The sequence below is a fragment of the Aythya marila genome (genome assembly GCF_965140915.1).
Source record: "Aythya marila genome assembly, chromosome: 8".
NCBI classification, from domain to species: domain Eukaryota; kingdom Metazoa; phylum Chordata; class Aves; order Anseriformes; family Anatidae; genus Aythya; species Aythya marila.
Window position 1 is genome coordinate 12,891,901 of NC_139049.1, and position 21,808 is coordinate 12,913,708.

The following is a 21,808-nucleotide window of genomic DNA, read 5'->3' on the forward strand; positions in this document are numbered from 1 at the left end:
CATGTAGAGCATGCAGGTTGTCTTAAATCTCCAGTTACAGCACAGAATAACGATTTCATCTTTTTTAGGTTTGTTTTTTCGCTTTTGGAGGAGCAAGATGAGAGCATGGGGTGGAGGGGAGCATCTAATTTGAGGACTTCCAGGCTGTGACCTGCAAGCTTGATAGTCCATCACATAATTTGAGGACTGCCACAAGAAAATGGTTTGTGATCAGTAACACTCGGGAACTGGTAATAGATGCATGTACCGCATCTAAAAAAAAAAAAGTGTACGTGTTGTTTAATGGCCTTGCTGTAAGGACACTGGCAGCCAGCATGCTGCTGGCACGCTGCTCCCTGTGGTTTAGGAGGGTAGTCAAGGCCAGGAGATTTAGGGGCTTATTAAAGGCACTGCAGCTTCAGGCACTGCTGCTAGCTAGCAGTCACCAGGTGAATAAGAAAGGAGCCTTTCGTGCCTTGTCAAGCCCTGTTGTGCCTGTGTCCTGTGCAGCCTCTTTCTTGTGGCCAGAGTGACTCTGACCTTCTGAGTTAAACTTGCGCACTTAATGATAATTTTTCGATTATTTGAATCCTCTTTTCTCCAGCTTATTTGCATGCACTCAATCACGTTTCATTTAGGATTTGATGCAGGCGGAAGCTGTGGATAAAGGACTGTACCAAAGTCTGTTTTAATCGAGTTGTCGAGGGCTGGAAGCTGCTGGACCAGTTGGGACCAGTCGTGGGCAAACGAAGAGTGTTTTGTCCACTGTTGCAGTCTTCCTAGAGTAAAGTGGAGGTCTCTGTCTGCTTTAGGAGAGCCAACTAAACTGGATCGTTCCCCTCCATACATGTTTTAAGCCAAAATGGGCCGATACAGCTCCTGCAGCTGCTTTCACAGCTTGTTCTGCTGCCAGCTGTGAAGGTCCAAAGGGGGGCATTGGCAACCCAAAGCTAAGCATAATTGCTTAGGGGTAGCCCAGCCCCGTAGTAAACAAAGACTATAATCAGAGCTGTTGTGTTTTGTATTAAAATGTCCTTTTTTCAAGTCCTCGTTAGGTTTATAGCAAGCTGGCTGGAGAGGTGATTAAATTCTGCTGGAAAAGTGCATGGGATGGAGCAGGTCTCCACGTCCTGGGGTTCCCCTTCCTTCTCAGTTTGTCCTGCTGCTTCTAGAGGCAGTAATATGCTGTGAGCCAGCTTTACAGTTTTGGTTGAAAATAACTGTGCAAAAGCCCATCAAAGCTGTTCATGTCCCAGAGTCACTTAAATATATCCATATATTAGTATCTAAAAGGCACCTCAGAGTGTGAGAGCTCCCTGGCATGCCAAGGGCCATTGCAGTCATCTGTTGGTGTCCCCAGACAGGCTCCAGTGAATCTTCAACAGACCTGACCATGTTTGTGTGCCCAGAAAGCCCAGGTACTGAAAGGAAAAGCAGGGAGGATGGAATTGCTCTCTTGAGTTTTTTTGGATGAGCGCTGGCCTGCTGCCTGGTTCCTGTCACTGTTTTGCAGAAGTGAGACAGATCTGGAAGAGGTGGTTGCAGCTGTGTATCTGAAAAATAGTGCTTTTAATTGCTAATTAATTGAAGTTACCATTTGCATTTGGGGTTTTCCTTTTTAAAGAATGACATGCATGCAACCACTGGCGTTGTTTATTTATAGCATGACTGAACCAGAAACTTTCTTCTGTTTTGCTGGTACAACTGTACTTCGTTTATTGAATCTTCTGCTTTCCCATCCATTTTTTTGGCTTCTGTATGGATAGCCCTTGTTATTCTAGTCCTTGACTCCCCTCCTCTGCGGACATATAAACCTGTAATGTTTTCCCTTTCGTCTTTGTAAACAATAGGCAGTCGGGCTAATAGCGTAAGTACAAAGTCAAGGGGGCTTTGCAGATTCAGCTTGACAGCTCTTCTCCCTGAATTATTTAAAGGCTGTAGACAAAAACACCCATCTAGAGCTTCAGATGACTTCTCATCCAGTATTGTGGAGAATACCTGATACGTGAGCCCCACTGATTTTGCCCACTGAAGTCCACGCAATCAGTAGAGTAGCAAATGCAATTAGAATGCAGAGGCCATGTCCTGGTGTCCCTCCAAAAGGCGAGTGAGTTGCAGGGAGGTGAGGTGAAAGAATAGGGAAATTTCTCTCTGGCTGTAAGGGTTGTGTGTCAAGTTAGGGTGGCTGGTTTTTTTCCTCCTCTCACAATCAGTGAACTTACCTAAAGACATCCTACATCTTTCTTCTGACTTAACAACCCACCAAGGATTGCAATTATTTTTGCATTCTCATAGTTTTTAAATCTAAAACGCTTTTCAACAGTTGAATGACCCAGTGATTTCTGATTTCTCAGGTGCATTTCTGTTGCTGGTTTCACTTGTCCTTCTGGATCCTGGGCTGTTTTAGATGGATGGGATCAGGGAAGCAGGCAGCAGAGCACAATTGAGTCCTTCAGATGATGTGAAGTTCATTATTACCTTTTGAATAGTTCATTCTGCAGAACTAAGTAGGGAAGATGTCATGCTTGGCACTTACTGCACTAAAGCTATAAAGCTGTGCTCTCATCAATCTCAGTAGCTAAGGCATAGCCATTGTCTCTTCCTGCTCCCTTCTCCCCCAGGTAAATGCAGTAGAGAAAGCATCAGAAGTAGGATATTAGAGAAACAGCCTCATATGTATCATCTGTACACCGCATGGTTATGTTTAATGAAGTTCTTCACCTTTTATGTACAGTCATACCTTTATTAAAATTCAATTTACTGTATGTCTTTCAACACCAGCAGTACCATTTGGTAATCAACGCTGATATTTTGCAGCGTGGCCTTCCTTTGAGAGCTGACTCGCAAAAATGTCAGGCGGGCTGCAACATAGCTTCCTTCAGCAATGCCACGCTTTCTTTCAGTGAAAGGCAGCACCCTGCCTGACAGCCTTGCAAGCATGACCCAGCTCGAGGTCCAGTTCAGCTCCCTTGTGCATATGCTCATGACGATAAGGATTTATGGAGACCATGCTGACCTCGAGCCAGCCTGGCTCCAACCTCATTCTCATCTGTGGGTGAGCTGGGGGCTGGCTCTGCTGCCTGGGGGACTGGGGGAGGATGCCCAGTGCCGCTGCCCCATCCTTATCCATGCTTACCCTGTTGCACCAGAATAGAAAGCAGAGGAAGAAAATGACTAGAGGCTGTAGCTGGTTTTCAGTGGCAACCTCTAGTTTATCAACAGATTATCTACCGTGTGATTTTCCTTTGTGTTCATATGATGCCCTGGCCAGTGAAAATATTTGCTTGCTGTGTTTGGAGCACTTTGAAATGCTATTTTTGGGAGAGAAGGCTTCCTGTTTCTAGGTAAAGCGCTGCTTTGTCTGCATTGCAGGAGGTTTCAGGTATGTAGTGCTGCAGTTGAGCCTGTTTATACCATTAGCTGGATTGAAAGTTAAAGGAGAGCAGCAGGTTGTGAATTGTTTCAAGATTAATGGAAACTATTGTTTTACCTTAATTAAACTTTTATTCATTAAATCAATTCCTCTTTCCAAAACAGGTGTATGGTATAAATAACACTAATATAGGGATAACTTCATGGAGCTTAGATACATACTAATATTAACACTTTCTCTGCAAGAAACAATTTGTCCCTTTTCTCACCAGGTGCTGGTGGTTTCACTCGTGATACACAAGCCATGCTATGTTCTAGGCTGCTTCATGGATTTTTGTCCTTGTGCCTTCCCCCTGATATCTTTTCTAACTTTTTTTCCCCTGACACTTCTCCTTCCAGTGTGATGAAAACTGTTCTGTGAAAACACTTGTGTTCAGAGTTGCAGCTTGTGTATTTTCTCCTGCCCTAAAAAAAAGGAAGTGGGTGTGTATATATATTTTTGTGTATATTTATTTTTACATTTCCTGGAGTGGTTTATACAGCTACAGGCTGGGCCGTCTTGCAGGCAGGTATCCTTTCCTCTTCTGTTCTTACCACCACGCAGCTGCAGCCCTTAGGGTAGAAGCAGCCTGACAGGGGTCAGATATTTCCATTCTCCTGCTGAGCCTCACTTCCCCTGCCCTTGCTGTAGTTCTGCTTCCCACGCAGGCACCTAAACCCCCACCTTCCCTGTGTGCAGCCTTGGGTGGAGGTATAGCATCTCAGGTGTGCTGTCATTTTCCCCCTACAAACAGCATCCTCAGCCTTGGCACTTAAACCCTTGGTTTTGTTCCAGTTGCTGTTAGAAATACCAGCCCTGGCTTAAAGAGAAATGAAGGCTTTGATTTCCATGGCTGCCAAACTTCTGGCCCATCCAGAAACACAATTAGAAGCCTTGCAGATGCAGCGAAACCATCGTGTTTCTTTTCCAGCTGGCATGAGCATCCAGAATAGTTAATGTGTGTTCTGCAGGTATCAGAGCGCTCGAGTCCCTGTGCAGCGTCATTCCAAGACCCATTAACAAACCGGTCAGGATTTTAACATATGTCCCGAGCCTTCAAAGTTGGCTTGCTTGCAGAGGGAGACGTTAACCTGTGCAGTCTGAACCACCGTCGCCCCGACCCTTTCGCCTAGCTGCAGTCAGAGGTGACGGATCGTGGTCTCCAGCCAGCAGCCTGCTGCAGGCACCGCGCAGCATCCGCCGCGGCTCCCTCGTTGCTGTGCTATCAGGGCTCTGTTTTGGCTTGGCGGCGGGATTTCACGTCAGAACGGATGGGGATGTTCAGGGAACATTATTACAGTTAAAGCTTACAAATGAGCTGTCTGGGTTCGGCTTGTCTGAACGTGAGCTTTTTTGCATGTGTGGCAGGTGGAGGTGACTTTCATTAGGGCAACGCAGAGGAGCTGCAATCGGTATAAGATCCAATTTGCTAGGTATTGTCCAAGCAGACAGCAAGTGACAGTTTATTGCCCCTGAAGGCTTGACAGCCAAGCCATATAAAATGAACAGTAGCAGAGTATGCATCTGTTATCAGTTTTAAATAAATTCATTTCCTTAGTCCATCAGCCATTTTGTGAGTTTTTTTTTTTGCCAAAACCTTCCCCTCTTGCTGACCCAGCCAGCCTGACTCAGCTTGGCTCTCTGCCATTCCTGACATCTTTTAGGATTAACCCCTTCTCCCATGTTGATTTCCACCATCTGTGACAATAATGCATTAATTGTTCTTCCACTTTTGCTTTGAGGGGACAGTGTCATGCGATGGGTTTAGTCCCATGTGGCTAAGCAAGGCTTTGTGCATCACTGTGCTCAGAGAAGGATGGCTCTGCATCCTGCCGTCGTAAGGCATCGGTACTCAGGTCCCTTGATTTCAGAGATCCAGTTGCCAAAGAGGTTGAGGAGATGAGCTCCTCTGCATTTCAGTGAAAACTTCCAAAAATGCAGCTGTTCTTGCTTACAGGCATGCTGTTGAATTAAAGGGACTGACAGTAGGCATCATCTGGGTCTGAAATGCTTCATCACGTGATAATTGGGAAACCTAAAGCATTACAACAGCAAGTAACTGCATACAGAGCAGAATTAATGAGCTTCAGCAAGCACAAGGCTGGACCTGCCTGGGATGGGCTGCTGTGCTGAATTCCAGGTGGCTGCCAGGCGCTACCAAAAAAAAAAAAGCCATCACTGACAGCACTGTGGGCAAATCAATTTGGCTGTCAGCTATAGCATCGGTCCCAAGAACCACTGCTTTTTCTGTACCAACCAGGGGAATCAAACTAAAGTGCTGGATCCAGAACTGTTTAGGCTCAGGACACGGAGCATGTCCTCAAACAGCTGGCGTGGATGTGAGAAGGGAAGGGGCAACAGCAGGAGGGGCTCTGCAGGGCCTGAAGCACAGGTGAAGCCACAGCTTTGTAGAGGAGCAAGGATGGTGGGGCTCCTGGTATTTTCTGACATTGAAGGGCCACTGCATGTTGTCCCAACCCCTCGGCTAGGTAGCACATTGGGCCTGGTGCCTTCAGCCTCACCTGGCAGGCTGCTGTGGGCTGGAGGGGTTCAGTGTGCCTGATGGGGTTTGTGCCCCTGGTCCGTCTGGGAGAGGAGTGCAGCTGGAACAGGTCTCTCGTCAGCAAATAAATAAATGGCACAGCTCAGAAAAGGAATGCTTATTAGAAGAGTGAAATCTCAGGGGGATTACTTGCTGCTTCTTGTCTTCAGTGCCTCGTTGTGAACATCTGGATTAACCTTGAGCAAATCCACTGGGGGTGCTGCCTCGGTTTCCCCACATGTCAAAGTAGGATAATGCTTCAGCTGCCTCACCAGGACATTTGTTACTCTTAATTAATGTTGTAATGTGTCTTTGGTTCCTCTGGTAAAGTATGCTGTGTGAATGCTAAGTTGTTTTTACTGATTGGATTGTTAATTAAATGTGCACATATAAATGATTTATTGGCATTAGAGAACTAAGACTTAATAATTTAAAATATTAGCATCAAGGTGGGTTAGGTCAATTTTAAGCCTACAGCACTCCCCCTGTTTAGAGGATTAAACTGGTACTGGAAACTTAGAGGACGTAAATGGCATTGGGAGAGAAAGGGAAGCAGGAGCTTGGCCACCTAGTGAGTTATTCCATGGCGTCTCCATGTGGAGACTGTTTTAATTCAGGACCTCACCGCCAGTGCATGGCCTGGGGAAACCATTGGCAGGATCAGCAGTGCGCTGAGTTTTGGAGGGCATGGGAGGTGTCATTGAACCATTCCTCTTGGACTGACTTAGAAACCATTTGTCAGCGTTCAGAAGTGCACGCTCCAGTTCGACGTAGCAGATGACGTATGAAATTAGCTTGGTGTTCCAGGAAAAAAGCAGCAAAGGAAGGATGTCTGGGGGAACGTGTGTGCCAGGCTGCTGACGTGGATCACCTCCTGCTGACGGCTCCTGGCCCAGCAGTGGTTATCTTCCCACAAAGTCACGTGGAGCTTCAGCCTCTAACCTCAAGGCTTCTGCCTCCTTATGTTCTTCTGTTCTCTAACCAGGCAGATGTTTGAGGTGAATAAGCTGTAGCTGACAGCCAAGGCAGCACCAGGGGAAGAGGTATGGCATCCTCGTGCACTAAGGAGTTCAGGGGCCTGGAAGTACAGAGCGGAGGAGAGGAGGCGTGCGGCAGCAGGTGCGGTTGGTCAAGTGGCTGGATGCTGGGGCTGGAGCGGAGGGTCAGCCCTCGTCCATTCCTTTTCTGAACCCAAGCAAAACGTGCACGCTGGTGTTAGTGACAGTGTGCTGGAGGCAAAAGGGTTGGAAATAAAGGGAAGCGGGATTTACAAGGCTGGATTCACAAAGGCAGGGAGAGCGGAGATGCAAAGACGTGGCATGGTGCTGTAGGTCGGGCACCTGAAACTGGAGAACAGAGCACTGAAAGTAGGGTTGTGGTGAGAGAACCTATGTGAGGGACTGATCCCTCACATACGAAATCCCCAAAGGATATGGACAGATGGTCTGGGAAAGATGGAAGTGTTTTTGCACAAACCAGGGAGTTGTCCCTTTCTGTGTGAAGGTTTGAAAGAGGGAACTGAGCAGCTGGAAAGTGTTGGATGTAGTGTAGCTGGGAGAGGAAGCACTGACTTGCTGAAAATGAGAAGGAAGAAGTAAAGAGAAGGTAAGAGGGACGGGGGAACACATCTTTAGAGTGAAAGAGATGCATAGGAGAGCTATCTAAACATGAAGAAGGGTTTAAACAAATTGGAGTTTGCCCTTCGCAGTGGGGCAAGGAGAGTGCTCCAAGTTCCAGAGGAGCAAGGAGCTGAGGAGCATAGCCAGGGATGTCTCTGGCATCTCTCAGGGGTTTCCCAGCAGCATCTCTCTGTTCCTTCCCCCGCAGCAGCCCAGGGCAGCAGTTGGGAGCAGTGGTCCTTGCTGTGCTTGGGGACTGGGCTGTGCAGCACTCGCAGTAGGCTGTGTTTGTCGAGTAAACTGCTTGTGTAATTCGGGGGAGCTAGATCTGAAGAGGCTTTTCACGTTCTAGTGACTTCTGTTTACAGCCTTTGATCCCTGATGGTTTGCAGTTGGTCTGCACGAAATGAAAATCTAAAGCACCAGATTTAGGTCACACTTCTGAGTACTCATATGCAGAGTTGGTGGTGATTTCTCAGATCACACATTTTCTCTGATTAAAAAATGAGCGTTTAGGAGGGAGGCATACGCAGCAGTGATAACAATAGTAATACCCGCACCCCAGGGCTTCCTTTTGCCACATGCAGCACTGATGGGCAGGGCGGCATGACCTTGGTTGCGAAGAGATTAAATTCATCACCTCCAGCATGAGGTAATGACTGAGTGCAACAAACAGAAGAGGAAGGAGGGAGGGAGGGAAGGAGGAAAATGTATGGGCATAAGAATGCACTTCTTGGACGATGCAGTTGTCGAGCGCCGTGCTGCATCGCATTATGTAGAATTGCCAAATGAATGTTTGGGGGCTTTAGTACTAATAGAATAGATGCTAAAAGCTGTTTTCACAAAACTAATGCCTAACTATTTCCTGTGGTTTTGCAGAATTGATGCTAATGTGTTGCATGTTTATGTATATGTTTTTTGTAGGCTTATTGCAAGCTATATTTATATACTGCTGGCGCTTTGTTCAAGGCCTTGAGCTGATTGTTTGTGGGGAGTGGCTGAAATCCCACAGTATATGGTGATAGAAATGAGCAGCTTTAGAGATCTCATCACAGATAGATGGGCAGTGGGGCTCAGTATTTGCACACGTAAAGGAGGAGAAAACTTGCCCGTTGGGGAGGGAGAGGGGTTGGTGGGTGTGTATGTTAATAGCAACATAATTTGGTTTTAACATGTCTCTCTACCTGGCCTGACGATGGATGTGCAACAGCTGTTTAAGCTGTGTAGTTCAGCATGCACTAGGTGCAGAGTAATAAGCCTGTGACAAGTTATTCTCATCTTGTATTCTAAATAAATTAGGCACTCATCAAAAGCAGTTTGGTTCCAAAACGACTAAATTACAGAGGTGGTTGCCTGTAACGTGCCAGCAGTTCCTAGGGTGGGCTTTGCTGGCTGGCTCTTCCCTTTGTACAGATTTCTTTGCCCTCTTCCAAGCAGTTTCATTGGCCCCATTTGCATCTTGAATTCAGAAGGGAGCAAATCGGTGCCCAGTTGCATGCAGCTCCGTCCATGTGTGTGCCTCTTTTCTTCTAGCCTGGTCTTTAGTTGCCTTGTTGAGCTTGTTTTCTTGAGAGCTGCACACTGAAAAGAAGGGTCATGCTATGAAAAAGTGATTTCTCACTTGGCTGAGAGATAGCTTACTACTTATTTGAGTGTGTCATTGGAGCAAGCCTTGGACTGCTTTCCTCTGAGCACCCGCGTGCTGTGAATACAGAAACCTGGGTGTATATAGTAGCAAATAAGCTTCCAGTTGCGTGGTATCTTCTTGTGCTGAGTTTGGTCTGAATAGAAGTAGGAAAATACATTAAGTGTAAAATCCCAAAATGAGCAGACTGCTTCTTCGGGGATGCTTTCTTAGGGTAGGAAAGAAGGATATGTTCATGTTTTGGGAGTTGCAGTTGGAAAATGCCAGATGTGGAAGTGTCAGAAAACCTAATAAAAGCGTCCATGGAAAAGAGGTTAAAGTATGGAATTGCAGAAAAATGAGGGCAGGGATTCAATGAGATGCTGAATTTCTGCCTATTCTCACTTCGTAGGGAGGCTAGATTCGTGAAGATCTCGTGAAGAAGCTTCAAGCTCTGCATGAGGCAGGATGAGGAAAACTAATTTGGTTGAATGCTTTTTCCCTTTATAGAGTACCCATGGATTCCTACATGAGAAAAAGCTTCATGAGTGCGTGTATGGTTGTGGGCAACTCTTTCCAAAGAAAGCAAGCCAAAGGAGTGTTGTCATCTGTAAATCTGTAGGTTAATGTGTTAAGAAAATGTCTTTATTATGCTATGCAGGTGTGATTGTGTAGCATTTATAAACTTGGAGAGGGGAAAAAACCTCAGTATCTACAGCTGGAGTTAGAAAGAAGCACAGATGAGACCTTTTTTAGATTTATTTAGTCATCGCATTTTTTTCCTCAGATAAGCCTAAGGAGGCTTGATCTCCGTGTATAAAGGAATTACCTTCAGAACAAGATAAAAATACAGTTTCCAAGGATTAAAAAACTCACCATTTAGGCATGTGTGTTCTGTTCCAGATTTAAAACCTGAAGAGCTGGATGGTGCTGCTACTGAAAAGTCTTGGTATAGCATAGTTTGCGTGTAAGACAATAAATAAAGAACTTCTTTAAAGAACTTCTCAGCTTAAAGAAGTAATTCTGCTTGGGCCTGATGTTCCTAGTGGAGATAGTATTCTGTTAAATTTATTCAGAAGGGATTAATATTAGGCAGTTGTGATGGCACATAAAGTAAATTCTGGAATGCAGGGAAATAATGGGTTGTGCATTGCTCTTAAACAATTGTACAGTGCACCCGTTCATCGATTAAAGATTGTATCACAACAATGAAAAAAAGATAATTCTGTGTGCAATGTATTACCCTGATGGGAGGAATTGTCATTTACTAGTTTAACTCTTTTAAAAAAAAAAAATAAAATAAACTTGTATGTTGGAAGTTCATCTTGTTTCACAGGTTAGAATTTGTAATTTTCTTTCAAAAATGAAAGCTGACTTGAGTCATGCAACAAGAAAATAACGGGATCTTGAGGGATTTAGAGTGAAGAGCCATTATAATCTGCTAATTACAAGGTGGAGAGCAGTCAAGCATTGGTGTTCTGTTGGGGAGCTACTTTCACACATCTTGATATATGAAAAGGCTTCGTGTGCGATGTCGATGTGGAAGCATACAGTGAAATGTTTTGAAGATGGTCAGTGGCTTTAGTCTTAAAAGCCAGCGCTGACTAATGGCCATCCTCAGTACAGACCGAGCAGCTTTACTGCTGAAGAAATGGCTTTTTGTGCAAACAGCACTAGATTTAGTTCAACTGTGCACTCTTATTCCATCTATAAATAACATAAAACAATGGCCAAGCTTTCTCACCCACTATATTTTCCCATTGTTCCAACAGCTTTACTTAATTAGGGCTCTAGCTCCTTTGAATGCATGTTCGGGGTTAGTCGGCAGTGAGTCTGTCTGCTTGAAAGGGAATTGCTGACAAACCAGGCATTTGTTAGCAAAAACGTCTGCTGGGGCGGGAAGGTGAGAAGTTGCTAATTTAAAATAAGATCTTTAAGAATCCTAGCTGTGAATCTATAGAACAACTCTTGCTGAAAATCCAGAAAATTTATGCTTACCTCAATGGCTATGGGGCTGGAAGGCTGGGGGGAATGTGCTTTATTTGTGCAGAAATGTGGGAATGGGAGAGGCACAAACTTCTTGGCCTGTAATTATTTATGATACAGTGGAAGTCCCAAATAAGATTTTCAGTCTATTGCACAAATGTGTGCGCATGTAACTTGTAGGAACATCTTTCTCCACTATCAGTACCTTAATCCTCCTAACCAACAACTTCTTCATCCCATTGCATTGTTGCCGCTGTTTGTAGAAGGCGGGGGGGGAGTACAAACGTAGGAAATAAGTACAGATTGTATCATTTTTCCTTTAACCAAGCTTTCCTTCTTCCTCAGTGTGGTCCTGGTGGGAAGCAGCTGGATAAGTCTGTTTGAAGCGTAGCTTTGTCTGGCTAACGGCACTGAAGAGTGCTTCTGCATCTTTTATGTATTTGCATACGCGGTCAGAGCTGTTAGCTACCCGGTGCATTTCCCACCTCTTTAAGAGCTCTGACTCTGTTCCTGGTAAGAACAGCTTTCACGAAACTGCCCCATTTGCAGAACATGAGCCAGCAGTGTGCCCATGTGGCCAAGAAGGCCACCAGTGTCCTGGCTTGTATCAGGAATAGTGCAGCCAGCAGGGCCAGGGAGGTGATCATTCCTTGTATTCAGCTCTGGTGAGGCTGCACCTCAAGTGCTGGGTTTGGTTTTGGGCCCCTCACTACATGAAGGACACGGAGGCCCTGGAGCGTGTCCAGAGAAGGGCTACAAAGCTGGTGAGGGGCCTGGAGCACAAATCCTGCGAGGGGCGGCTGAGGGAGCTGGGGGTGTTTGGGCTGGGGAAGAGGAGGCTCAGGGGAGACTTCAGTGCTCTCTGCAATGCTTGGGGTGGACAGAGAGCATCCTCAAGGGACATACGGAGTGATCCCTTGCTCACCTCTTCAGTAATGAGGGGAGATGGCCAGAGATGACCCTTGCAGTTGCTCTGTGGAGTTGTCTGCCTGAATATCAGCATGCTTTCCAAGTAGACACGTGTCCTCATTGCAGTTGTAACCACTGTCTGGGTGACATTTTTAGCTAGGTCCCCCCACCCAGTGTTTTCTTGCCCAGAGTCTTATTCCTTATTACACTGAAGCAGCTCTGACAATTTTCAGGGCTTCAATTTTTTTGGCTAAGTTTTCTTCAAGTTTCATGAAACTTTCAGATCATTTCTGATTCTCCTAGTGCTGACTACTGTTGCATGAATGCCAGCAGTCAGCCAGGCCCTCCTTCCCCACCCTCCCTTCCCTGTACAAATTGCTTCCCCAGGGCCATCCACATACAGGGCTCATCTAGGAGGGGAGCAAATCAGAGTGCTTCAAAACCCAGCTGTCACCAGGTGAATAATTCCGTTGAATGATGAATGTAGCAGGTATCTCATCTACTCAGGAAGGTCCCAAATTTGATTTTGTTTTTCTTTCCCCTCAAGAGTGTGCTGTGGCAATTTCTTCTTTTGGCGCAATCAGTGAAAGTCCCTTTGAATCCCAAGGGTAAATGCTCTGAAGTTGCTGTGGGTGGATGAATCACATTCTTCCAGTGCTGGTTCCAGGTGATGGGGATGTCAGGCTGAGGACAGAGGTGCTTGCATCTGGTCTGTCTTTGTTCCCAAGTCTGATTTACAACTTCATTTTGCATAATGCCTACCTTCATGTGGATATACATCCAGTCTCCAGGAAGTAAAAGATTTGTGGTGGGCTTATCCTTCCCAGTGTCAAGGAACTGTTCTTCAGACTTCCCTTAATATCTGATAATGATATCTCATTTCCCTGATGAGAGTCTTGAGGCGCACCTACATTTGGCAGTTAATCCTCTTAAATTCCTCTGTGTCTCCAAGAGGCAAGCAGCAGTGCGTTCTGCTGACTTTCCCAGAGCCTTGCTTTTTTCTGTTGATTTAACAGGACCAAAACTCTTAAACAGTCTCCTGTCAATGCTATGTCTGTCCCTGGCTTACTGAAATGCCACGCTATCTCAGTGTGGGGAACCTGAGCACGCTGTGTCACGTCTCCACCCATCACTCCTTATCTGCACTGATGGGCATAGGAGAGGTTGCCACATCTCATCAGGTAGCACAGACTATGGCTTTCCACAGGGGTGAAATAATACTTGAGATTAGCAACCGTATGGAACAAAATGCTGTTGTTTGCCAGGCAGTAAACCCTTCTCTCAATTTTGATTGTACTTGTTCCTTTTGTGTTTGCCCCTTCAATCTTGTTTTAGCAAAGGCAGCTGGCACCCGCTGCCTCGAAGGGCTACAGCTGCTGACCTCCTACAGCAGGACCCCACGCAGGTGCGTGCTTAGAGTCATTTCACAAACCCATTTCTCCAGAGCCAGGACTACTCAGTTGTGGTGGATTCTGCATTGTTCTGTATTCTCCTGCCTCTGCTTGGGGAGCTTTTGGCCCCTGCGGCAAGCAAGGAGGGATGGAGAAGGCCAACCTTCTGACCTTCCTGCCCTACAGAGTCACAAAGTGGTAGCGATAAAGCAGGATGTGCAAGCGAAGCTGACAGTGATAGCCTGAGATCTGTAGATGCTTGTAGCGGTGCCACAGGGGAAATAGGTATCCCACCAGCTAGGTGGCCGTGGTGGTTGTCTTTTGAAGTAACTCCATTCACGTGTGCCCTGTCAAAAAAGGTCGGTTCAGTGCATGGCTGTTGCAAGTTATAAACCTGCAGGTCTCTTCCTACTATCTAAGCGTCTTTGTGACTTGCTTAGGTTTTAACGCATTGAATGTATTGGCTGTTTTACAGGCAACACAGAAGGAAGAGAGTTGTTCCTCTAGAGGATTCAAAAAGTTACTTAGCTGTGTTCCCAGAGAAGCAATGTTAGAGCGCCTTAACACACGAGTCGCTGTTCGTTCGATGACAGATTTGGTGCTAATTTTGCTGCTGTCTGCTTCTGTTTGTGTCTCCTGTTTCTGGATGAAAGCAGCAGAGCAGTGATTAGCTCAGACCCTGCTGAAAAAAAACTGTGCCTCTGAAGAACAAGAGAGAGAGAGTATATTACTCTCTGGCATTTTTATTTTATTTAGCAAGGTAAAACTGTTCATTGAGCCAGAGTTCATTTACAGTGGTACCCCAGCAGACTGCAGCCACAGGATGAATTACCAATCACTTGCAGTGAAAACGGGGATCGTTCAGACCCTGGATTGTCTGTACCCAGGAGTTCAAGTCTCTGGCACTTCTCAACAGATTGGTACCCGTGCCTCTCTTCCAAAATCCTATCAGGCATCCCAGAGCAATCTGGTACCTGTTCTGGTTCCCAAAGCACACTTAGATCTGCATTCCCCCTGGTGTTTTCTGATTGTAACTGTTAACCAGAAGCTGGGGAGTTCACAGGATTAGACTTTGCTAGCCACCAAATTAATGGAAATTGGAGTATATGCTTCCTTTGAGGATGTATTTTCTTCTTGGGAGCTTTGACTTTGGAGGATCGTTGCTGAGATAATACCAGGAGTCGTAACTAATCCCCTAATGGGTAGTACTGGGGGTGAACAAATCTATTTATAACAATTAGCCCAGCAGGCTATCAGAAGGCTGCTCTTACCTGATCAGTGGGTTTTCATGTCAGAAAGGATTTCTCTCCCTCTGCTTGAGAGCTGGTGGCTGTGCAGGCTCCTGAATCTGGTGGCGAGGCAGCATGCAAGTCCATCCATCCCCTTGTGCCCTGACCACATTGTGCCTGCTGCCCACGGGGCTGCCTCTCCACCTCCAGCCCCAAATGCCAGCGGGGCTGTTCCAGTCACCGGCTTCCTCTAAAAATGCAGGTGTTAAGTGACGGGATAATTACAGCGAGTTTCTATGAGGATGGATAGCAGCAGCATGAGAAATTGAAAGACATGCCTGAGGAAAAAAATACCAGCTACCCTCAGACAAAGCAGCTTGTGCTGGGCGGTTTGGCAGCATCGCCTATGACCACTGGTGCCATTGCCCCAGCGCTCACTTCTGATAGGGTTTTTGGCACCTGGTTCCTTTGGGGCTTCCCTTCCCCAAAAGGTTTTGGTTCGGGAGGGTGTGTTTGCACTCGCTGGTCACGTCAGGAGTTCAGTCTGAAGGGCAGAGGCTCTCCTGTCCGTGGCTGGCACCTGCTGTTAGCCTGGGGTTGCCCAGCTGGGGTGGCGGAGCATTAATTTGCAGACAACCAGGATATCTCCAAAGGAAATTCCATCAATTTGCAGGAGGTAAATCGATGCTGTCTTTCTGAGTAATAGCAGGGCTGAAGCCCTTTCTTCTCCTCCAAATTTTGTGTAGTTGCTATTGCTTTCTAATGGTGGGTAAGACAAAGCTGCTGCTCTTTGTTTTACTGGTCTGAAACCTCTCGGCTGGGCAGGAGGTTGGGTGGCCTCAGAGCTGGAGAGGTTTTGTCACGTTGATGAGTCAGTTCAGTTAGGAAAGGCACCAGAGACCTTTGTCCATATGCTGCCAAAAGATGAAAATGATTGTTGTTATTTGCCCACTTCACAGGGAGGCTGTAAGGATTAATTCATGTTTGTAAATTGCTTTTGAGATTTAAAGCTCTGTACAAGCAGTAAGGATTATTGCTTTCTAATTCTTTAAGGCAACATAACTTTTTATAAAGACTTTTAGCTTCCAGAGCACCCTGGAAATGGGAAGAGTTAAGTTCTCTTGCAATCAGATCTACCCCTAATATCTAAAGGAAAAAGCAAACTACTTCAGTACTGCTTCAAAAAAAAAAAAGGGGGGGGGGGGAAAACTGTCAATGGTGAATTGTGACAGTGCCTCTTCTTTTTTTCAGGAGTCCAATGTGCTGATTGCTGCTAACAGTCAGGGTACAATTAAGGTAAGTTATTTCATGCATCTTCTCTTTAAGCACTTGAATCCGTTGTTAGCAAAGAGCAAGGTCACAGACATGGTACAGCCAGGAGAAACCATTAGAGGAGGTCATCCCAGCTGTGGAAGTTTGCAATTTAAATGATGTATTTGCCTCTGGCACACGGAGGAACGAGCAGACAGCACAAGAGCAATGAAACAGAGGTAGAGACGAGGTGGAGAAAAGCTGCTGGCAGCTGCCCAGCACCCACCATGCCTCCGCCACTCTGGGTGGTGCGCAGGGAAACCAGCTTGCATCGGGGAGAGCTCGGTGCTCGGCAGTGATGTGCTGCTTAGATTAAACCTGGGCCCGGTGCTGGGTTTTATGTATGCAGTATTTTTCTTGACTGATAATAGGTGCCATGTCTCAGTTGCCACAGCAGCCGCTGGGTTTTCGCATTGGTTCAAAAGCAGCTGTGTGGCGTTGCTTTGAATGGGGAGGTTTTAAATTAGTGCTGTCTGGCACAAACATCTCCACGCGCTCGTGTTGATTTTTGTGACAGCAGAGGAGGCTCTGCGTTAGCTCGCTGGCATTAGCCAGACCCCGTTCTCTGGCTGCTGCCGATGTGGGGTGCAGTAGAGCTGAAAGCTGAGCTCCTGATGTGCAGCCAGCTAGAGCAGTGCTTGAAATGAGCAGGGATGCTCCCTCGCCTTGCCTACTCCAAGCGCACGGACTGACTTTAACAGACAGCAGCTGCCAGCGTAGGGTTTTATGAAAGCAACAGCCTTCCCCGTGCACAGAAGAGAAGCGAATGTTTTGCCAGGTTTTCAGCACTCAGATAAAAGTCTCTCCAGAATATCTGTTCGATGCATTTCTATCCATGAAGCATCGAGCAATATGAAAAAGGCTTTGTCCCCCTTCGCGTGCATATCAAATGGGTAGCCAGGCAAAATTAGTTCCAAGCCCAGGTGCTGGCTGCTCTGGAGAGCCTTGGATCCACTATCATCCTTGACTGAGCTCAGCAGCATTCACCTCACCATGCTCTTGGGGCTTGGTGGTTAGTGCTGCGTGCATGTGGCCCAGAGCTCTGACATTCTGTAGCTGCTGATAAAGGTATTTACTTGCTGTCTGCAAAGCTGCATGCTGGGTTGCCACCCTGGTGAAGCTGTGAGACTCCTCCCGATTCTCCCTTGTGCCCCTGTTGTGCTGGCAGTTCTGTGAAACCAGACCAGAGCCAATAATCTGTACGATGCTGGAAAAAAAAAAAAAAAAAAGAAAAAAAAATCCAGAAAAAAATCACTGAAAAGGCAGAAATGAGGGGAGACGCAAGTGTCCTCTGTGTGTGTGACAAAATTTATTTTTTTCTTCCTTTTTTTAGGCCACAAGTGGTGTGGTTACTCCTGTTATTGCAGTGTGTGATGCTGTAGCCTTTTGTTTGTAGGTGACTAATTTATCAGGCTTTGGAACTGGTTGCTTGTTACTTCGGTCACTTCCTTCTTAGTAAAATGGGCAAAGCATACAGATGCTGTTGATATCTTTAAGTGAATTAAGCAGCAACAGGAGAGGTTTTGCTCATGCTCTTTGCTTCTTAATGAGAGAAGGTGGAGGGAGGAATGTGTAAACAGCCAAGGTTATTTGAATTGTGATATTTCCATTTGAATTTATCAGCAGGCAGGGGGGATGGTGTGATGGTCTGGCAGGGCCTGGGAAAGGGCTGAATTTGCAATTACACCATGGGCACAAACCCCCTTCAGCCGTGCCATCCTGTACTCGTGGGCTAAAGCCTTTAGCCCTCCCTGCTAAAACCAGCCTGGGGTATTACCGGCTGTACAAATCACTCAGCAGGTGCCACCCCTCACAGTTCTTGTCTCATCGCGTGGTATTACTGCGTGCTGGTGAGTAAAGGGGAAAAGGGGAGACAGGAAGGGTCAGACATGTCCTAGTGATCTATATGCTGATATAGGAGGTAATGAGTGTCGTAAATTCATATTCTAAATGTCTTGTCTTCCCTATTAATCAGGTACTGGAGCTGGTATGAAGGGTTTTCTCTCAAGGCTTGAGGTACTTGGTCCTGCTGATATGCTACAGTGTTCATCTGGGATCCTCAGTGGGACAAGAAACCGAAACCACCTTGATGTTCTTCCCCAAAACCATCGCGTTTGTTTTTTTTGTTTTCCATTTATGGACTTTTGAGGACATTTTGAGACACTGGGAACACCAGTGAACTGTCTGCCATCAACATTAACTCCACAGACTTTGCTGCTGCTGGTGGTGGTATGGTTGTCTAATTTTTATGATAGGAAAACAAATTCTTTTAAATAAAAACAAAAAGGAATAATAAAATTTATTGAGCCACAAGCTGAAGCTGGAAGATTCTCTCTTGTTGCATATGGGAACAGATTTTCTTGGGAAGGGAACTTACAGGACCACACAGGGCTGCTGTCAGTTGCACATCTCCAGTTACCTTTACCTGGACTGTTCATCCCTACTGGGGGGAAAAAAGTCTCCAAGCCGTACCTGGACACGCAAGCAATTCATTTTGAGATATGGTTGAGTTGTTCCTTTGACTTTTTGATTTTTATTTTAGATGCATTAAATGTTGAGAAATTGTCACCCAGGTTGACGCCGCTGGAGACTGTAGTCCTCTGGTTGTCAAGAAGAGAAGGGCAGCTTCCTTGCTCTTCTTTGTGCCCATGCTTCAACCCAAAGGGGCTGCTCCGAAGGAGAGGAGCAAGTCATCCATTCACCCACGTGAGCCTGGCCCTTCCTGCTGCCTGCCAACAACTGTGCTGAAGTGACCTGAACCTGGCACCCGGACTGACCTCACCGAGACGTCGCGCAGTAACGACCTCACCACCACTGATCTGGCTGTGTTTGACTATCCCAGCTAGAGTAGAAAGTCTCTTGATCCAGTTACCAAAGCCCTGCACCACTACTGTCCCGTGTGGTCCGATTGCGTTTGCCCCTCTGCAAACCATCCGTGGGAGCTGAGCATTGTGAACGTTGTAATAAGAGAGGGGATGGAGTTGGTTTGTAATGTGTTTCAGAGCCATGATATAAGTAGCCTTATTTTTAATGGTCATGCATACACTTAAATTGTACATACAGAGGGGGAATAAAGCGTGAAGCTAAGAGTTGTTGTTGCTTTGTTGGCAGAATACGGGGGGGTAAGAAGGTGCAGACAGACTTCAGGAGTAACAGTCCTGGGGAGATGCCAGGACTTGTTAGGCTGGGAGGCGGAGTTGGTGGGTGGAGTGTCTGTTCTGGTTGTGTCTGGCAAAGGTGTGATATGTGCAGCAGTACCTGGAGGAAGCGTTTCCATTCACAGACAGCACTCCTGGGATTCACTCACAGCCGTGCTCATCTCCCTTGTGTCCCTGAGGCTGGGGTTGCTGCACAGGCATAGCGCTCTCTGCATGGGCAGAGTGAAGTCCTGCTCCACTCAGGCCACCCATCAAGCAGCTGTAGCTGCTGAAAGGTGTTGTATGTCCTTCACGTGTTAAACACCTGATACTGCTCTTCCCAGAAGGGTTGTGGGGTCTTGCGACCTCCTTTGGTCACAAGGCAAAAAAAAAATAAAAATAAAAGATGCTCTTAGTATCTTAGTATGAAACAAAGGAGAAGGGATGAAGGCTCGTAGCAAAGCTGGGGACAGATCCTGTCCTGCGTCAGTTTGTGCGTTCCTTGGTTCCTTGAGCTGACGGCCATGGCTCTCAGCAGGTGGGTGTAGGACACGATCATTTGGCAGAGTCGTGGCTGGGGGGAGGAAGCGCAGGGCGCTGAGCTGCAGGAGCTGCGTGGGCAGCACCCTGTGCGCGCTGGGCTTCGCCCACGGTCACTGGCATGCCAGGGGAATGAGAAAAATCACAAGATGGTGTTTGTCCTGCTCTGGGGTACTATCTGCAGGTCTCAGCCACGTGAGTCACCAGAGTCACTGTGCCAGAAGGGATCGAAATTGGCTCTGTCAAAGTCGGGGCAGCCGATGCTCCCTGCCAAGTGCCCATTTCCAGAGGCTGCTGGTGGGTGACTGCGCCCTGAGCCCTGCCAGCAGCCCTTGCCCCCTCTGCTTTCCCTCGCTTCGATCTCAGCTTTCCCCCAGCCTCTCTCATTTATTGGTGCCTATTGATTTCTTCTGTGAGCTGCTGTTGTTGTGTCTGGTGTTTTGATGAGAGCCTGTGGGCGCTTCCCCTTGTACCCCAGCTCTGTGCCACGGGCAGCCACTTTTTGTCAAGCGCCTGCCTGCCTTCTCTGCCCCCCACGTTGAGCGGCCTCTGTGTTTTAAATTGAAATGGCTCTGCTGAAGCCGAGATGCTCAAAAACAGAAGGGAAAACAGCTATTTTGAATGCTGCAAGGTTACTCCTTGAATTAAGCAGGGAAAACAGTTTAACATCAGCCTTCTTTATTTTTTAGGTTTTCATTCCGCTTCAATCAAGATAAAATGCAAATTTGGTGTCTGGCCCTAATTAGAAACACAGCAGCTCATAAACACGAGTTGATGGCATTTTTTGTCTTTGTCTTTTTGTCACAAGTGATACGCTCTTTATTTTAATCCCCTTAATTTTCCTTCCTTCAGGTAACTCTCTGCTGTTGATGTATATTAAGCTGCATATAATTACTTACTGTAATCTTTTAGCAGCGTTTGGTTCAATTTCTTCCAACTTAGTCGCTGCTCTCCCAAGCCCTTGCTTTGCCGTGTGTTACCCTAAAGAAAAGCGACCCGTGTGGAAGGACAGGGCCCCCTCCCAGTCACTGTGCCTGCAGAAGAGGCAATGTGCTGACTGCGCAGCCTTGCAAAGGGTCTCGTCTGCTGCCTTGAGAAGCCATCCAGGGCTTGGAGATGCTCAAACGCGTGACCGAGCCAGGACAGAGATTCGTAAGTCCCTCTGGGAAACTCAGTCCAGTGCTGAGCTGCTCTCACTGCAAAAGTTAACTGCAGGTGGTGGACACTGATCCAGAATAGTTTTTGGTTTTGCCTCCGGTGTTTGTGTCCCTGGGAGAGGTGCTGGGCGAGGAAGGCTTTTCTTTGAGAAAGGGAATTGGAAATCCCGCACGGCAAGCCAGCCTCTTTAATTAATTTCAAAGCATTCAATAGAAGAGTAGGAGGAACATGCTTCAGTGCTAGAAAGGAGTTCATAGCTGGAGGGAATTGAAAATGATGGTCAAGGGGAAATTTAAATTAATATCAATATGTCGGTGCTCTTCAGTGAGCGCAGGCGGGCCGCGAATGCCAGCGTTCGACCCACGTGCTGGGTCCTTGTTCGTTTAGAGTAATTCTGTTTAACCACGGAAGGTTGCAAAGACACCCACAGATAATTGGAAAGGCAAGCCCAGCTCCTTCCTTGTTCATGAGTCCTCTTTCTCCTTTTTGGAGGCCAGCAATAGCCAGCAGGCAGTGGTCAGAGGTGCAGCAGCACCATGATGCGTGCCTTGAAGAAAGCAAGAAGGCAAGCCCAGGTGTAGCAGGACCTGTGACATGGGACCAGAGCCCACATCTCTTCTTCCTTCAGAGAGGCGGCTGTAGGCATCCCCACAGCCTTCTGGTGACCATCACCAAATGCTTTGCTTTGGGTTTGCTTTCAGAGGAGGTTCTTGGATTGTGGGTCTTATCCTCTCTGTTCAACAAGGCAGTACAAGGGTATTTGGTCCACATCTTCAGGGGCTTTGATAATAAAGTGGTTGGGTGGGTTAAAGCACAGCTTCCTTCTCTGCTCCACCTTAGCAAACCACTTCAGGAGGCTTTTCAAAAGCAGCAGGTTTCAGTGTTTCCATTTTGACTTTCACCCCTTAAATCTGGGTCTGGGTGATGATTCACCATCGCAGGATCAGAATTTGTCCTATAAAATCAAGCAG

The 21,808-nt window shown here is 46.7% G+C and overlaps 1 protein-coding gene across 3 annotated transcripts in view; it reads left to right on the forward strand.

Moving 5' to 3' along the window:
• The window catches only part of COP1 (COP1 E3 ubiquitin ligase), a 125,197-nt gene extending 106,097 nt beyond the window's left edge, over positions 1 to 19,100 (forward strand). For 2 of the 3 annotated variants that reach the window (XM_082766612.1, XM_082766613.1), the window contains exons 19-20: positions 15,943 to 15,987; positions 17,978 to 19,099. In XM_082766612.1, coding sequence (XP_082622738.1) covers positions 15,943 to 15,987; positions 17,978 to 17,995 — 63 coding nt within the window. In that variant the 3' untranslated portion in view covers positions 17,996 to 19,099. Of the gene's footprint in view, positions 1 to 15,942; positions 15,988 to 17,977 lie in introns of all 3 variants that reach the window. The other variant, XM_082766614.1, reaches the window with a different exon arrangement.
• The last annotated feature ends 2,708 nt before the right edge of the window (positions 19,101 to 21,808 follow it).